A 16,901-nucleotide genomic window follows, 5' to 3' on the forward strand; every position below is an offset into this window, starting at 1 on the left:
CGTGCGTGTGTGTGTGTGTGTGTGCGTGTGTGTGTGTGTGCATGTGTGTGTGCGTGTGCGTGTGTGTGAGAGAGAGAGAGAGGATCACATCACAGTGGAGTCAGCTGTCTTAACCGTGGCTTGTGTACTGCGCACATACCAGCTTCATCACTGTGTCTGTCACACGACTCTGTTCCCCTTTTGGGCTCTGTCTTTACATTTATTTTGAAAGATGAAGCTCGCGATTATGGTAAGGGGCGTTACATTTCCGACGAGTGCTTGCGGTGTTCGGCCAATCACAATGCACTGGGTCAACTGGCCAATCAGAGCAGACTGCGCTTGTTGGAAGGAGGGACTTTGTAGAAAACGAAGCGTTTGAGAGAGGCGGGGCATAGAGGACCTACAATAATGTACAGTATTTGAAAAATAATGTGTTTTTTGAACATTAAAGCATGTCAACATATTCTGTTACACCAAATACACAAAATAATGATCTTTAAAAAAAGCATCATATGACCCCTTTAATAAAAAAGTAACAAGTAATTTTTTAAATTTATAATCGGACAAAATAATACTAATACTAATAGGTCTAAATCTGTGAACAGGAAGCACAGAGCATTATTAACCCATGTGGGGTGAATTACATGGGGGATACCAAAGTAACACAAGCCCTTTTTTAAGGCCCCACCACAAGGAAAAATCACTGCTGCCTAAGAAAAGTGATCTGTCAAAGCCTCGGGGATTGCAGACACCTCAACAACAACCAAACACAGTACAAAAAGTGTATTTTATGAAAGGAAAACATTCCATATTCCTGCTCTATCAAAAAACAGCCTTTGGGTTTCTGTTTTGGAACAATGAAAACTACTCCCAACAAAAAGAGAAAGTTACAATCCCAGGGTGTAGATACAGAGGCCTCCTGGCATGTGTGTGTGTCCAGATCATTAGGGAGGAGCTGCGCATTTTTACCCGATTACACAAATTGCAACAACACAGAAGAGGGGGGGGGGGGGATGTCATTGCTGCTTTGAAAGAGAAAAATGTCCGTTTTTTTTCCTGTAGTGAATCCAGGAGGCCTATAGCATGTTGCTCTGTAATAGTACATACACACTGCAGGTAGTTTTAAATGTGCTTGCTAAAATGCTTTCAGATGTTTCAAACTGTATCTAAGAGTAGCCAGAATTAGTGTATTGCTTGTAGTCAAAAATGAACAGAGATTAATTAAAACAATCAATTTGAACACAGAGAAATCCAATGATAGAACAGATTAAATTCGGATTGGTTCCAATTCTGTAGCTTCCAAAGGTATTTTTCAAAGATTATATATATAAGCATAAAATTTCTAAATATCCAGGAAATGCAATTGTACAGCAGGTAAATGAGTTCTCTCAGAGGGCAAACGGTTTAGATACATGAAGAAAAATGCGATTAGTCCATTTATGTACCATCAAGCTTTGACTGTGATCTCTTGTTCACTTTCAGGTATATATCTCTTGTCGTCCACTAGGTTTAAGTCCCCCACTGAATGTCCCTGTCCTCTGGTTGTCCATGATCTGAAGCACATCTTCTAAGATCGATGGTCCCAAGTCCAGATGGAGGGAAAGCATAGAGCCAGCGTTGGACAGAAATGGCTTTTCCTCCTCATCCCCATCCTTCACACACTTCTCATTTTCCAAAGGATCTGGACTTTGTCCATTTGTGTGCAAATGCAGTGGAGAGCCATTTGGAGATGCAGGAAGTGATGTATGCCGTGACATGTTCCTCTCTTCCAGGTGCAGTCTGGGAGGTTTGGGAGGTGGAGCGAGAGACGGAGATGTTGGGGGTGACTGGGTCGTTGTCAGTGCTGTTGGGACCTCAGTGGTCGCCGTTGCTGTTGAAGTCAGAGGGGCTGTGGCCGTCGGGGCTGGAAGGGTGAGCGCCTGCACCCCTCCAATGATAGGAAGAGACAGGGCATTTTTCAAGAGCGGCGAGCTCTCACAGGACGGCGGGTGACTGCTTACACTCACTGTGCGACTTAGCTGGAATGACCCTTGGTGACCTTGCCCTGGTAACAGATGAAATTTACCTTGTAGGAAAGACAGGTCACCGAAAAGATCATCTGCGCCCCCGCCACTGCCAATGTGGATGGTGTGTCTGAAGTCTCCCAGCGGAGGACTGATCATGTCAGAAGAAAGAATATCACGCAACTTTTCCTTCTTTCCTTTACGGCTTCGTCGTTTAAGATATATGGGAGCCTTGGCAGACATGTTGGACCCACCGTGTCCTCCCGCACACCAGAAAGTCAGACCTTGCAGCAGGGTGAATGGAGGAAAGGAAAGGTGAAAGAATAAATGGACTGTACACGTGAAGGAGAGACAAAAATCACAATGCACTTGGCATTCAAAATCAATCCAACTGGACAAAGTCAGGAGGCCTTTTGGTTCCTTTCTTGTGGAAAATACTTCATTGGCTCAGAGCGTCTTTTCATATACAAAGCCCAGAATTCACATTTGAAGGCCACATCCAGAAGGACAGTATTCCTTTCAGGACAACAATCCTGACATCCTTTTAGACACTGAACGTCCCGTCTGCCTGCAGTTTGGGAGAAAAAGAGAGAGTATTTAGCACATACACATATATAGTACATAATAACTCAACACTGATTTAGCTAATTTGACAAAATAAAGCAGCTGACATTAAATTGATCAAAAGTGAAAAGAAAGTCATTTATAATGTTACAGAACAAAAAAAGAAAAAAAAGTTTGAAAAAAATGTATCAGGGTTTCCACAAAAATATTAAGCTGCACAACTATTGATAGTAGTAATAAGAAGAAAGGTTTCAGCATATTAGAGATTTCTGAAGGATCATGTGACAATGAAGTCTGGAGTAACGGCAGCTGAAAATTTAGTTTTGCCATCACAGGAATAACTACATTTTAAAATACATTAAAAATCGAAAACAGTTATTTTAAATTGTAATAATATTTCAAAATTAATAAATGCTAAATTATTAATATTCAAATTCAAAATTAATAAATGGTGATCATAAGATACTTTTTTCCAATATACTGTATATTTTATATATCTCTTTTTGTATACTTGCTTTTTATTTACAACTGAACTGAGCCAACCTTCAAATAAAAATTTAAAAAAATATTCGCATTACAAAAAGATGAAACCAAATTCAAATTCAGTGGCCCAACTTATATAACACATGGATTCTTTAGGTCAAAGTTAAAAGTGGGATTCACTAAGAGAAGGGAAGACAACAGAAAAAAATGTTACACAATTTAATAAGAAGTGAGAGATAATAAACAAACTGTAATTTGAAAAGAGTCGGAGCAAATAATCAGGGTTTGTTAGTCTTGGCACGTTTGACTTGTCTTGCACACATAGGAAAGATGACTATATCATGTCTCTGTGTGTCTGCTGATAGTGGACTCAGCTGTCCAAACTTTAAAAGGTTCAGCAGCAGTTTAATGGGAGCATTTGAGTCAATGTGTTAGTGTGTATGTTTTTGTGCTGAAAAGTTTAACAGACCGTAAGACCTGTATGTGTGTGACAATACATCAGAGGCTCTAGAGCATGACTCATAATGCATACCTTTAGCATTAAATCATACTTCTGGAGCTGGTTCTGTTAACTATATCCTGGTGTGTGTGTGTGTGTGTGTGTGTGTATGTGTTTCCTTCAACCTTGACTTTTAGCAAAGTGAGTTTAACTAGCACACACTCTGACCAAAAACAAAGGCCAGTGTTTCCATCTCAAGTGTGGGAAAAGCCACCTCGCTGTTGAATAAGTGACCCAGCAAAACAGTTCTGTAACATTGTATGTAGGTCAATGAAACATGCCTATTCCAGTTTGATCATGTGATTTATAAAGTACATATAAAATTTTAAGATTTTGTAAGATTTTATATGTTCTAGACAAGCAAGGTTTCTAAATGGTAATAAATAGCTATGTTTATACAAAATCATGGTAACGGTTGACATTTTCAGATTAAAAAATAGTGATAAAAAAGAGGAAACTTGGAGAGTTTACTTCTTAAAAAGATGCCATTATGACAAATGTTTGATCATATAATTGAGTACTATAAATTTATTTACATTGTTAAAGGGATAGTTCCACCCAAAAATGAAAATTCTGTCATCATTTATTCAGCCTCATGTTTTTAACATACTTTCTTCTATAGAACTTAAAAGAACATATTTTGAGAAATGTCTCGATGTTTATTTTGTTCATACATTGTAAGTCAATGGTCACCCATGTTTTTTGATCCTAAATGTAACCCTGGACCACAAAACCAGTCATAAGGGTCCATTTTTCGAAATTGAGATTTATACATCATCTGAAAGCTTAATAAATAAGCTTTGATGTAAATAACCCATTGATGTATGGATTGTTAGGATAGGACAATATTTGACCGAGATACAACTATTTGAAAATCTGGAATCTGAGGTTGCAAAAAAATCTAAATACTGAGAAAATCGCCTTTAAAGTTGTCCAAATGAAGTTCTTAGCAATGCATATTACTAATCAAAAATTAAGTTTTAATATATTTACAGTAGGAAATTTACAAAATATCTTCATGGAAAATTCAATAATTTTGACCCATACAATGTATTTTTGGCTATTGCTACAAATATACCCCAGAGACTTAAGACTGGTTTTGTGCTCCAGGGTCACAAATGTTCTTCAAAATATCTTCTTATGTTTTCTGCAGAAAAAAGAAAGTCCCACAGGTTTGGAATGACATGAACATGAGTATGTAAGGACAAGACTTGAAGTGAAGTATCCCTTTAAGGGAAAACATTATGGTAACAAGTAATTTCAACAATGCACAATGTAAACTAAAATCTAAACATATACACAGAATTAATAAAGACAAAATGCTAGTTTTTATTTACACATTTTTGTTCAAAATGTGCATTTTTTCTAGCACAAGAGGAACTTGGAAACGGAGGTGGAGACAGGCCTGTCTTTATCATGAGATACCCTATATCTGAGTGTGCATGGCAAACGCACAGATGCCAGTACACATGTACATGCTTCACAGAAGCCAGTGCGCTGACTCACCAAACTGAGCAACATAATGATGAACCATAGATAAACAGAGTCAGAGAACAATTAGCACATCAGTTCTAGCCTGACTGAACCAACAGACTGATACCGCTTTTCCACTGGGGTTAGTGCCAGAGTGGCACACGTTCAGAACCAAGCTTGCGTTTCCACTGGCAGGGAGCAGAACCCTCTACTTCACCAACATGTGACCGGAATCACCTGCTATCTCTTGCGTTGGTCTCTTTTGCTGACCACTGCTGAACGGACATATTTAACTGTTGTTGTTCATTTTAAAACTGTTGTGATTTTAAAAATGGTGCCTTTCAAACTGCAGTCTGTAGTGGAAACTCCTACTGATGTCATAGGTTCCCTTGTTTGAGACCAGTAAGTTTCAGGGCTAGTTCAGAAAAAGGATCTGGGCACCGGCACAGAATTTTTTGAGTGGAAAAGTTCAGCCTGGTTACCAATTGGACTCCGGCTCCGGCCCGAGTGGAAAAGCTGTAAGAGTGGTTAATAAGACTGCACTGCAACCTGCATGTTTTGTTTTAAATTTACATTTAATTTTTAGGTGAGATTATTTTCACTCAAGTCATTTATTTTCATATGAGCTACAAGTGAAATAAATGATTTTGTCAGGATAATGTCTTACATTTCAACTTAAATTTAGAATGAAATAGCCAGATCAGTCAGCACTTAAAATACACAAAGATCTAACTTCATTATAAAATTAATACTCTACAAATCGGTTACATACAGCAGCATCATCTTTATTATATGTGACCCTGGACCACAAAACCAGCCATAAGGGTACATTTTTCGAAATTGAGATTTATACATCATCTGAAAGCTGAATAAATAAGCTTTGATGTAAATAAACCATTGATGTATGGTTTGTTAGGATAGGACAATATTTGGCCGAGATACAACTATTTGAAAATCTGGAATCTGAGGGTGCAAAAAAAAACTAAATATTGAGAAAATCACCTTTAAAGTTGTCCAAATGAAGTTCTTAGCAATGCATATTACTAATCAAAAAAGTTTCAATATATTTGCAGTAGGAAATTTACAAAATATCTTCATAGAACATGATCTTTACTTAATATCCTAATGATTTTGGCATAAAAGAAAAATCAATAATTTTGACCCATACAATGTATTTTTGGCTATTGCTACAAATGAAGAGTTTGGTTCCAAAACACGATAAACGCCATTTTTAAAAAAAAATTTAGTTTCCGCCCAAATCATTATTGTATCTGGTCGGTATTGAAAAGTCAATTTTTTATTTTAAGCAAAATGCGATATCCGCCGAGTTATTCTGTCATGTTTTCTCCCTTTTTTTCCAAACCGCAACAAACGCCAGTCTCCCTTTTCTGCAGATTGCGATATATCCGCTCAACCAATCACAGCGCACCATTCCATGCACTGTAAACGGTAACAACCAATCACAGCGCACCACTCCACGCACTCTAGACAGTAATGGCGGCGCTTTGAATACACCCGGCATCCTAGTTTTCCTCATCTATTTTGTATTTTGTCGCGATATTGAGTAGCTTGTCAGTGTAAGTGTTTTTATTTATGCCATTTATGGTTTTGTTTATACAGCGTATAGCATTAGTCAACTAAATGAATGTAACATGGCAAAGATGAATGCACTTTTGGAAGTTGAATGTAAGAGAAATGTCATTTTGGAATTTCTGTGGTTTAATGTGATATTGTTGTTCATGTATGTTCATGATGAAATTTTCTTTTATTGTTGTAATTAATTTATAGCATTAACAAGATGACCCGTTGAATTCTTTTTGGGAGTGATGACTGATTGAATGCATTTTTAGTCCAGTGCCTGCATATACGATTAGTATTGACCAAGTTCAGAGGCTGTCATATGTGGATCAACTTACTATGTTGTGTATTTTTAACAGTTTCAATATGAAAAACAACTTTTATATTGATTCAATGGATTTATTGCATTTTGGTCACATATAAGGTTAGAGTGAATAGCGCACTTAACAAAAGTGGGTCAGCATTAGTTTCTTGGATAACAACTTTGCATGTCAGAAAGGCTTTAATCAAACCACAATTGAATAACCGTTTTTCCAGAGAAGGAATGGGGTGAGTCCTGTTCAGACTCGCAGAGGAGTGTCAAGAAGTGTGAATGGTTTTTCTTATGGTACTTATGGTATTCCGATATCTCTGTGTTTATAACAGTCTAATCATAGATATTAAACAATTCAGTGGAACTCTAAGTCTGGAGAATATGTGTACCCAGGGGCATAAATTTAATCTAACAGTTGTGGGGGACAATAAACATTAAAATTTCTCAAGAGCAATTTTTGAAGGGGACACAAATAATACAGCTAAAATTGTACTTGTAAGGATATTTATACACAGAGGAAAGCCTTACTACTATTAGTGCAGCAGGGAGACCGTGCCAAATTAGACAACTTCAAGCTGTTGTGGTCGTGCCGAGACAGCGCTCGTGTCCGTTGTATCCGTCACAGTGTTGCCAAGTCCGCGGTTTCCCCCGTGGAATTGGGCTACTTTAACACTGTTGCTGCGGGTTGTTTTTCATGTACACGGGTTGAAGCGACCCCAATAGCGTGTTTTTTAGCCTGCGGAACGTGATTTTTACCAAGGGACCCCCCTCGAAACGTGGTTGGTTTTGGCTAGTTTTGAGTAGCAATTGGGCGGATTTTGTTGTGAAAACCTGGCAAACCTTTCTGTCAAGCAGGTAACGTTATTATTGCTAACATAGCGGACTTGTCGGAAAATACATTGGCATCATCTGTATTAAAGAGGAAATAATAAGTGAATAAAATAGCCTTGACAGCCTTACTTACTGGAGATCCACAACTATTGACTTAGTTCTCTCTCACTGGACTCGTGTGTGTGTAGGTGATGAAAAAGAGGAAAGCAGGCATTTGGACCAAAGCACTGTGAGGTAAGGGAGGGGGAAAAATGAATCTTTACTAACTTAAAAACACATTTTTGCCCTGTTTGCATTTGTGCTATTTTACTACTTACACTATTATTTAAAGTATAAAACATTGTTATTTACAACACACAGCATGGTTTTTAATCATATTTTTAGGGGGGACAACCCTCAGATAGGGAGGGTCCTGTCCCTCCCGACACCCCCGGGATTTCTGCCTATATGAAAAAGAGGAAAGCAGGCATTTGGACCAAAGCACTGTGAGGTAATGGAGGGGGAACTCAGAATATTTATAAACTTAAAATGCATTTTCGCCCCATTTAAGTTTGTGTTACTACTTACACTATTATTTAAAGTATAAAACATTGTTATTTACAACACACAGCATGGTTTTTAATCATATTTTTAGGGGGGACAACCCTCAGATAGGGAGGGTCCTGTCCCTCCCGACACCCCCGGGATTTCTGCCTATGTGTGTACCATCATTGAAATTAAATGTGACACATTATGCCCCTTTTTACAATATGTAATATAAGTCTCTGGTGTCCTCAGAATGTATCTGTGAAGTTTCAGTTCAAAATACTCCACAGATCATTTATTATATAACTTGCCTAAAAAAATGCCTATTTTGAGTGGAAGCAGAAACAAGCTGTTTTTCGGGCCTGTGTCTTTAAATGCAAATGAGCTGCTGCTCTCCGCCCCCTTTTCCAGAATAGAGCTGCACCTTTATAGCTTGTATCTGCTAAAAACCTCTGTTTTGGTTCTGATTATCATGTTTATCGTGCTGATATCATGCGTTTTAAACCATATGAGTCTAAGCTTCAGATATAAGGTTTTCTGAGCGCACACATCCGAAGCACACGGACAGAAAACTGCTGTCACAGCATGCCATGGCATTAGAGCTGATACACCACTGTGGCTTGCGAAATCAAAATGATGGCGCTGTGGGTGGAAACTGACAGATTAAGGGGCGGTAATATTATAATGAGATCCCTTTGCCACGTCACCAAGGGAGCGAAATCAGACGCGCTCGTTTTCTCAGACGCTTGCAGAAAAAGGCTTACTGAAAGTGATTGGGTTCATCTTTTTCACGTTTCCTTGGTTGGTAGATGCACCCGGGACCTGATTATAGCACTTAAAACCTGGAAAAGTCAGATTTTCATGATACGTCAACTTTAAAGTATTTCACAATGTGGAAATGAACTATGCCGCTCCTCTGAATGCCTGAGGTTATTTATCAGTTTCAGAGCAGAAGTGAACAATGTTGCTGGAAAGCGTAAATGGGGCGCTGTGCTCAGACAAGCCCTCAACAGACTGCTCTGTTTGGTAGACAATGCAGAGAACAAACTGACACAAAAACACAGCAGCTTTTGGTTCGTTTAACAGAGAGAGTTACTGTCAAACCTGACAGTCAACCATCAAAACACCAACAGTATGATCTTTATCCAGATCTCAGAGACTAACACATATTTTTTATAATCAAACAGAAGAATGAGCACTGAATGTGCTATAATTATAGAGTCTGATATCCAAAAATAGCTGTTTTATAAGTTAACTCATGAACAATTTTCATTCATTTCATGGAACTACACAAGCACTTCTATGGGATCGCAGATAAAATTATGAAAGAGATAACAAAAGAGCCATTATATGGTTAGCTTACAGGTCACGAGTGATTACCATTACGCTTCTTTTATGTTTCCTTAATGCTATGCCAAGGATGTCATCCCATCTTCTATAGATTTAAAGCAAATTAAAGCAAATATTAAACAACTAAAAACAAACAAAATAAACAAACACTTACTTTTTTCTATATAATTCTAATCAAAAATGTTTCTGTTGTTTCTACTTCTCGGATCGCAAAGCTTATTAGCCAAACTTCAATTTTAAATTCAAACTCCAAAGACATTTCAAAACTTTTTGAAACTTTCAAAAGGCTTTTGTCATGAAAACATTCCAAATTGGTCTTGACAAACTTTATTTTTCTAGATCAAAATTACATTTGCAACAATAATAATTTCAATTAATTTGAATTCCACTGCACTTAATTCAAATTTGAATTGCAATCTTTTTGCCATCTCGAACTAAAAAAAAAAAATCAAGCTCAGGAAATGAAATAAAATGCAGCTGTTGTGGAGGCAGTGGGTCAACCTGTCATTACTTCTGTTTAAAGCTGTGTGCGAGCGTGCACCCTTTCAAGCTCCAAAGCTATACAACATACCACCCCGGCACGTTTTTCACGTCATTATACTCATTTACAGATACACATTCATCTTTTAAACAAGGAGACGATACTTTTGTGACTGAAGCAGAGTCGTGTAACTCCGTAGTCCGTACATCTCACATGGCAGCAGCCCAATGTCATGGCAGTTTGCGCGCACCACCCTGCGCTCATTTGGCCACACGAGCAACACAACACCCCATATTACATTAGCACTGGCGGACACATACTGCATGTTCAAAAGAGCTTATCAGAGTTATCATGTTTTAAACGATCATATTTGCATTACAAAAATATAACTGATCTGAAGAGAAAAATTACGCGTAACTGCGTAAAAACCCTCCTACATATTACTGAACATTTTGTATTTAACCTGCATGCAATTTATTTAAACTCCACACGAAAATGTTATATTACGCCTACCTTTGAGATGTCAGTCCGATCAAACTCCTATCCTAAATGCATCTATGCGCAGGTCTTTCAGGTCAAAATGATTCAATACCAATTATGCTCGGTCATATATAGCCTACTTCCTTCCACACGAAAACCTGCAGAACTGACAGAAGTATAAAAATAACCCTAACACTTGATACCGCATACCTATACAGAGAGTATTTGCTGATCCAGTAGCATTAAGCCCACCTCACATCACTGCTGAAACCGAGCACACAGGACTGGACTCCATGGATCTGGATCGCCGTTGACATCTACAATTACTATCCAGGCCATTATTTGGCGTTTACCGCTTCTTCCGTGTTTGCTGAAGATTCCAGCAGGACAGCGGAGGGAGTCTGTAGCGCATCACACACACGTGCCGCTGTCAGCACACACTCGCGGTGACTCATAATCTGAGGTTATCACACCCTCCACACTGGCATAAACCATTACTATGTGAATGTCTCCCTATCCAAACCTCCAATCTCTCATACACATCGCACATACTCAAAAAACACAGATAACTGTTTCACGAGTTCGCACTAACATATAATATGATTGAGCAATTAGTAGCATATTTGGCGTGTTGTCCAAGAGGGAGGGCTCCGAGCTCGGGATAGAGCCGGAACCCGGAGAACCTCCCCCCCATACAGCCAATTTATCTCTGTTCCATGACAGTTTTCCGGCATACAGCCTCCACCCCAACACCTCACTCTTAATCTACACTGAACAAAATTATAAACGCACACTTTTGTTTTTGCCCCCATTTGTCATGAGCTGAACTCAAAGATCTAAGACTTTTTCTATGTACACAAAAGGCCTATTTCTCTCAAATATTGTTCACAAATCTGTCTAAATCTGTGTTAGTGAGCACTTTGCTCACTAACACAGGAGAATTATTCAAAGGAGAATTATCACTCTCCTTTGCCGAGATAATTCATCCACCTCACAGGTGTGGCATATCAAGATGCTGATTAGACAGCATGATTATTGCACAGGTGTGCCTTAGGCTGGCCACAATAAAAGGCCAGTTTTACTGGTCCGAAAACCAGTCAGTATCTGGTGTGACCACCATTTGCCTATGGAACAGAGATAAATTGGCTGTATATATACATATTGTGCTTGTTAAAGGGGTCATATGACGTTGCTAAAAAAGAACATTATTTTGTGTATTTGGTGTAATTAAATGTGTTTATGCGGTTTAAGGTAAAAAAACTACATTATTTTCCACATACTGTACATTATTGTTTCTCCTCTATGCCCCGACTTTTTAAAACAAAGCTCATTGTTCTGAAATGCGAGGTGTGCTCTGATTGGCCAGCTATCCAGTGCATTGTGATTGGCCGAATACCTCAAGCATGTGAAATAAATTTTATGCCCCTACCATACTGTGATGCCGTGTCCCTGCGAGACAAAACCAATAAAACCCATTATAAACGAGGCATTTGTTGCATCCAGTGGGACCCGTAAGACCTTCGTTCATCTTCGGAACCTTCATCTCTACTGCGTCACTAGTGGATGCGCGTTCACGACAGTACCATGACGCGAGTGTGTGGCGGCGCTGACTCCGATCCAGTGTAAAGACGTCATCATGCCGGATCTGGGCCAGCGCCGCCACACGCTCACGTCATGGTACTGTCGTGAACGTGCATCCACAAGTGACGCAGTAGAGACGAAAATGTGGAATAAAGTCATTATTTTTGTTTTCTTTGCGCAAAAGTATTCTCGTAGCTTCGTAACTTTACAGTTGAACCACTGATGTCATACGGACTACTTTGTCAATCATCTTGGTACTTTTCGGGACCTTGAACGTGGTAGTTACCTTGCTGTCTATTGGTCAGAGAGCCCTCAGATTTCATCAAAAATATCTTAAATTGTGTTCCGAAGATGAACGAAGGCCTTACAGGTTTGGAACAACCCGAGGGCGAGTAATTAATGACAGAATTTTCATTTTTGGGTGAACTAACCCTTTAACTTTTATAAAGAATATCTCTTTGGGTTTGAGACTTTAGTCTTTGCAACTTTAGGGGTCTTATCTATTCATGAACATCTTGTAACACTCCAAAGAGAAAGAAAAACTTGAAATCGCATCATATGAGCCCTTTAAGGTGATTAGCTCACAAGCTCCAGCTGGGCCAGACTGAATGATTATCTGTGCTCCTCCAGAACCTTGTTAATGAAACATCATTTGTCATAACATATGAAAACAGAGATGCATTTTCAATCCTTTTTTAGTAATGTAGCGTCTGGACCAATCCAACACACTATATATTCTCTTTTTATATGACAAATGTAATTGAAAAATGTGATAAAATGCAAATAGCAACAGCTTGTTTATTCCATACTGTGACGTACATCCAAGTGTAACGGACTATAGCCAAATAAAAAAAATGTTGGGCGGGGACTTGGTTCTTATTGGTTGTTGATTGGATTTTGAGATGCGGGCAATGCACTCAAAAGTGGAGGCAGATGAACGTGAGATAGCAGGGGTTGGTTTAAGTGGAATAAATAATTGGAGAAGTCCTGCATATGTCACCAAAGAGAAGTCACTGGAAGCTCCACTGTTGAGATTTTGAGTAAACATTACAAGGTCTTAATAATGGCATTACACTCTTTTACAGATCATATTTATTAGTACATATTCAACTTTTTAAAAAGTTGACAATACTTTCTTTTTGATTGACACAAATTCACGCATTCAGCTCTAACAATAGCTGACCAAGTGCTTGCTTGTCTGCCTGCCTTTGGGAGGATCTTAGCCTTGTTCTTTTCAATATATTTCTATAGAGATTTCATTTGTTCTTTCAGACTCCTAAACACAATCCTGTGACTTATGCAGTCAGTGAATACTGTTTCTACATACTGCATCCTATTAATAGCTCATAATAATTGACCTGTCTCTGTAACAAAAAAAAGTTCTGCTCTTAGTGTGCTCACACATTGACAATAACAGGATGCCCAATGGAAATTTACGTCACACCGTTTGTGCACATGACATAGCGCGAAAAGATGACTTAAGCATATTCTAGAATTATGCAGTAATTAACATAACACATTGGACAAAAATAACTCAGAGATGCTGAGTTTAGTACACTCACAGGAGACTGGACAGACAGGATTTATGAAACACCCCAAACTACCCACTTGCAGTCACTTCGTCATCTTCCTTATCTCCTCATTTTTCTTTCAAAGCTTTCTGTGTTCCATTGTTGTTTCACATGGGAGAATTCCTCTAGTGTGGGTTCAGAGACTCCAGACCAAACTAAATGTCTTCACCACAATCTTATTTTCTAACTTCCATTTGTAATATCTGATATTTTTCTTCAACTATGATTATAGTGCAATTCTATTAAGCGCTCTGATAATTCTGATAATCAGACCATGGATTCTGCCATTCACGTTTAGAATCTTTTCATTATATTAACGCATTCAATGGCTTGACTTAACATGTCTAAATCAGTCTAAAATGGCTTCTTTTTTTCATTCCATACTAAATAAAACAATATTTGATGGTTCTGCTCAACATATAGAGACCAGAGTGAAGCTAAATAATCTTTGCTTTGTCACTTCCTCTCAGTCTGATATCTGAACTCTTTTCATTTTCTTGCTTTGTCTATCTTCTTATCTACCTTTATGACCTTATCTGCTCTTATGAATGACAAGCCTTCAGCCCTCAGCAGCACACATATTTGCCTGCAGAACAATCTGGAGTCATAATGTTGTGTGTGTGTGTGTGTGTGTGTGTGTGTGTGTAGCTTTGATTGGGAAGTAGAGCCAGCTATTATCCATCTTTCTGTTCTGTTCTCCAAATCCACTCCAGATGTGATGTGCATTGTGTAGAGCAGACCTGATTCCAGAACTCTTCTATAGAAACACACACATGCACATAAGAGCAGAAACACAATGCATGCCATTCCCAGCAACGCATTATACTTCAGATAGTCTTAGGAACCTCTTTCTGAAGCTGTGAGTGGAGTCAGTGAGTGATAGCATACCTCAGGACTGTAGGGACTTGCCAGTGGAGCTAATTTGGCTAATTTGACTAGAATGCATCTACCCCATGAAGCAAACTAAGTTATGTGCAAATTCAGCAGTCAAAAGGCAAAATAAGTTCAAAAGTCCTTGGTTCACATATGCAGAAACACTGCACACTGCTCGACATTTCTGTGGTTAGCCACAAACCATTTAATTGACATCTGTCAAATATCAATGCAATGAAACTAGTCATGTTTAGAGTCACTATAGTGTCTATCGTGATAGATTAGTTGCCTTCTTCTCAAAGCGTCAGACAATTATTTGGAAGAGGTCTATTACTGACGGACATACAGCAATTTCAGCTTGAGTGAGCTACACAAGAATGCCCAACCAGTGTTGCCAACTAATTTTCAGAGAAAGTTGCTAACGGATGGTGGATTTGTTGCTAAAAGTTGCTAAATGACGTTGTGATGTCATTGCGTAATCACGACGCAAAATTGTCACATCATCAAATCTCAGCAAAAAATATATTTTATATGTTCATTTAGATTTGTTTGTAAAATAATATGCATGATATAATATTAAAATATAAATAACTGTATTTTTAAATACATTGAATTATTGAAAACGTACACATTTTTGAATAATTTCAATTTACATTTTTTTAATAGCTAGTAAACTAGTAATTCTACACATTCTCAGCTAATGTGCTTTAAGCAGTGTATTAGTAGTTAGTTAGTATGCTACACTCTAAGAAAAGTCTGTAAAAATAAGGCACAATCTATGTTAATATGAAAGAATTTTCCGTAATGGTTTTTTACCTGCATTTTAAATTATGCATTGTGTTTTCGGGTTACAATGGATGATGAATAATATCCTGAAAGATTTTCCATTTTTCTTACAGTATACTAACTGATCAACAATCGCAGGTACAAGCTACTAACAAAGTGCATCATAAATTAACAATTATTCAATTATTATTGTTATTATTAAATTGAACAATTGCAAATAGCAGCTAACTCGATTCACGTGATGTGTGTACTGCTAGGCATCTGTGGCTTCCTCTTTTTGTGTCATTTGGATGGAAAATGTGTGCCTTTTTATTGTCTGAGTCACTTATCAAAAGTTGCTAAAGGTTGCCAAATCAATTTTTTAAAATTGCTAAATTTGTTGCTAGGTGCTTTTGGAAGAAAAAGTTGCTAGGGTAGTCTGAAAAGTTGCTAAATTTAGCAACAAAATTTCTAAGTTGGCAACACTGTGCCCAACAATGCAGCAATATATTACATGTATTAAATAAACATACAGAAAGAACTGGCTTCCAGAACAAATAATAATAATACTAATAAAAACTTCAACTAAAAAATGATATCTTGAGAAAACAACTTAAATGTTGAGATCACAAGAAAATTAATTTCTGATCATGGCACCATAAATACATACATGAATAAAATAATGAACTTTTGTCACATAAATAGCGAATCCATGAATACTATAATAATCATGCTTTAAAAGCCAATCACCTGTAAATGTTTTTTCCAGGTCAGGTTCTTCCTCGATTACAGCAATGCTCAAACTCATGCAAGCTTTTCCCAGTGGAGCAGAGTGTGTTCGGTCATGCGCACTGCAGTATGCTGAGTCTGCCTCCACATTCTGCTCAGCTGAACACGGGGAGCAGCCATTCACTCCACTTTCAAATTAAATATGCGCATCGGGTTATCAGCACTCAAATCGCATTTCAATACACTTATCTGCAGCTGATTTACAAGAAGACACACACACCAGAATTTCCACTTTGTGAATGTTATCGACAAGTTTCTCACAGCCGTGATAACAAATCAACAGAGCATTCACGCCTTTCCTCGAAACTATTGCGCAAACAGCTGAAATTCACATGAATGAACGACATCTGCCACACAGCCGAAATGTCAGTTTAATCTAAAAACATGCACAGTGACAAGTCGAACTTTTCTATTTAATACCATGGCAACATTTGACACTTAATAAGCCATAATTCCATATCGCCTGGTCAAATTCAGCGCACTAAGAACAAACACCTATTTTGCGAAACTTAAGTGAATTTACTTACAATAATTCCGAAGATCCAGTGTTACATTTTGTAATGACAGTAACGATATTCTTCACATCTTATACCAGTCCGTTGGGGGCTCAAAGACAAGTTTGGCAACAGTTTAAAAGCATCGGTGACACTTTAGTGAGGGCCCAGCCCCTCGCGCCGCACTCGGGCGGTTTTAACGGTCGCTGGGTAACACGCCATTGTGACTGAACACAAAGCGGGGGCCCGGGAGGGCTGGAGGGGAGGCC

At 38.3% G+C, this 16,901-nt stretch overlaps 1 protein-coding gene across 4 annotated transcripts; it reads right to left on the reverse strand.

The window, feature by feature from the left end:
• Window positions 1-756: 756 nt before the first annotated feature.
• LOC107596125 (cdc42 effector protein 2-like) lies at window positions 757-16,682 on the reverse strand. 4 transcript variants are annotated; one of them, XM_016286771.1, is made up of 3 exons: window positions 10,812-11,002; window positions 10,593-10,725; window positions 757-2,550 (listed from the first exon to the last, which is right to left on the reverse strand). In XM_016286771.1, exon 3 carries the CDS (start codon window positions 2,223-2,225, stop codon window positions 1,458-1,460), a length of 768 nt encoding a protein of 255 aa, XP_016142257.1. In that variant the 5' UTR covers window positions 2,226-2,550; window positions 10,593-10,725; window positions 10,812-11,002; the 3' UTR covers window positions 757-1,457. The 4 variants fall into 4 exon arrangements, with proteins under 4 accessions (XP_016142257.1, XP_016142259.1, XP_016142256.1 ...); XM_016286773.1 differs by lacking the exons at window positions 10,593-10,725; window positions 10,812-11,002 and adding an exon at window positions 16,666-16,682; XM_016286770.1 differs by lacking the exon at window positions 10,593-10,725.
• Window positions 16,683-16,901: the final 219 nt, after the last annotated feature.

Source organism: Sinocyclocheilus grahami, unplaced genomic scaffold (genome assembly GCF_001515645.1).
Source record: "Sinocyclocheilus grahami isolate Dianchi unplaced genomic scaffold, SAMN03320097.WGS_v1.1 scaffold215.1, whole genome shotgun sequence".
Taxonomy (NCBI): Eukaryota; Metazoa; Chordata; class Actinopteri; order Cypriniformes; family Cyprinidae; genus Sinocyclocheilus; species Sinocyclocheilus grahami.

Excerpts from the sequence above, each read along its gene's own strand:
- LOC107596125 (XM_016286773.1), bottom strand. The coding sequence starts at position 2,225 with ATGTCTGCCAAGGCTCCCATATATCTTAAACGACGAAGCCGTAAAGGA.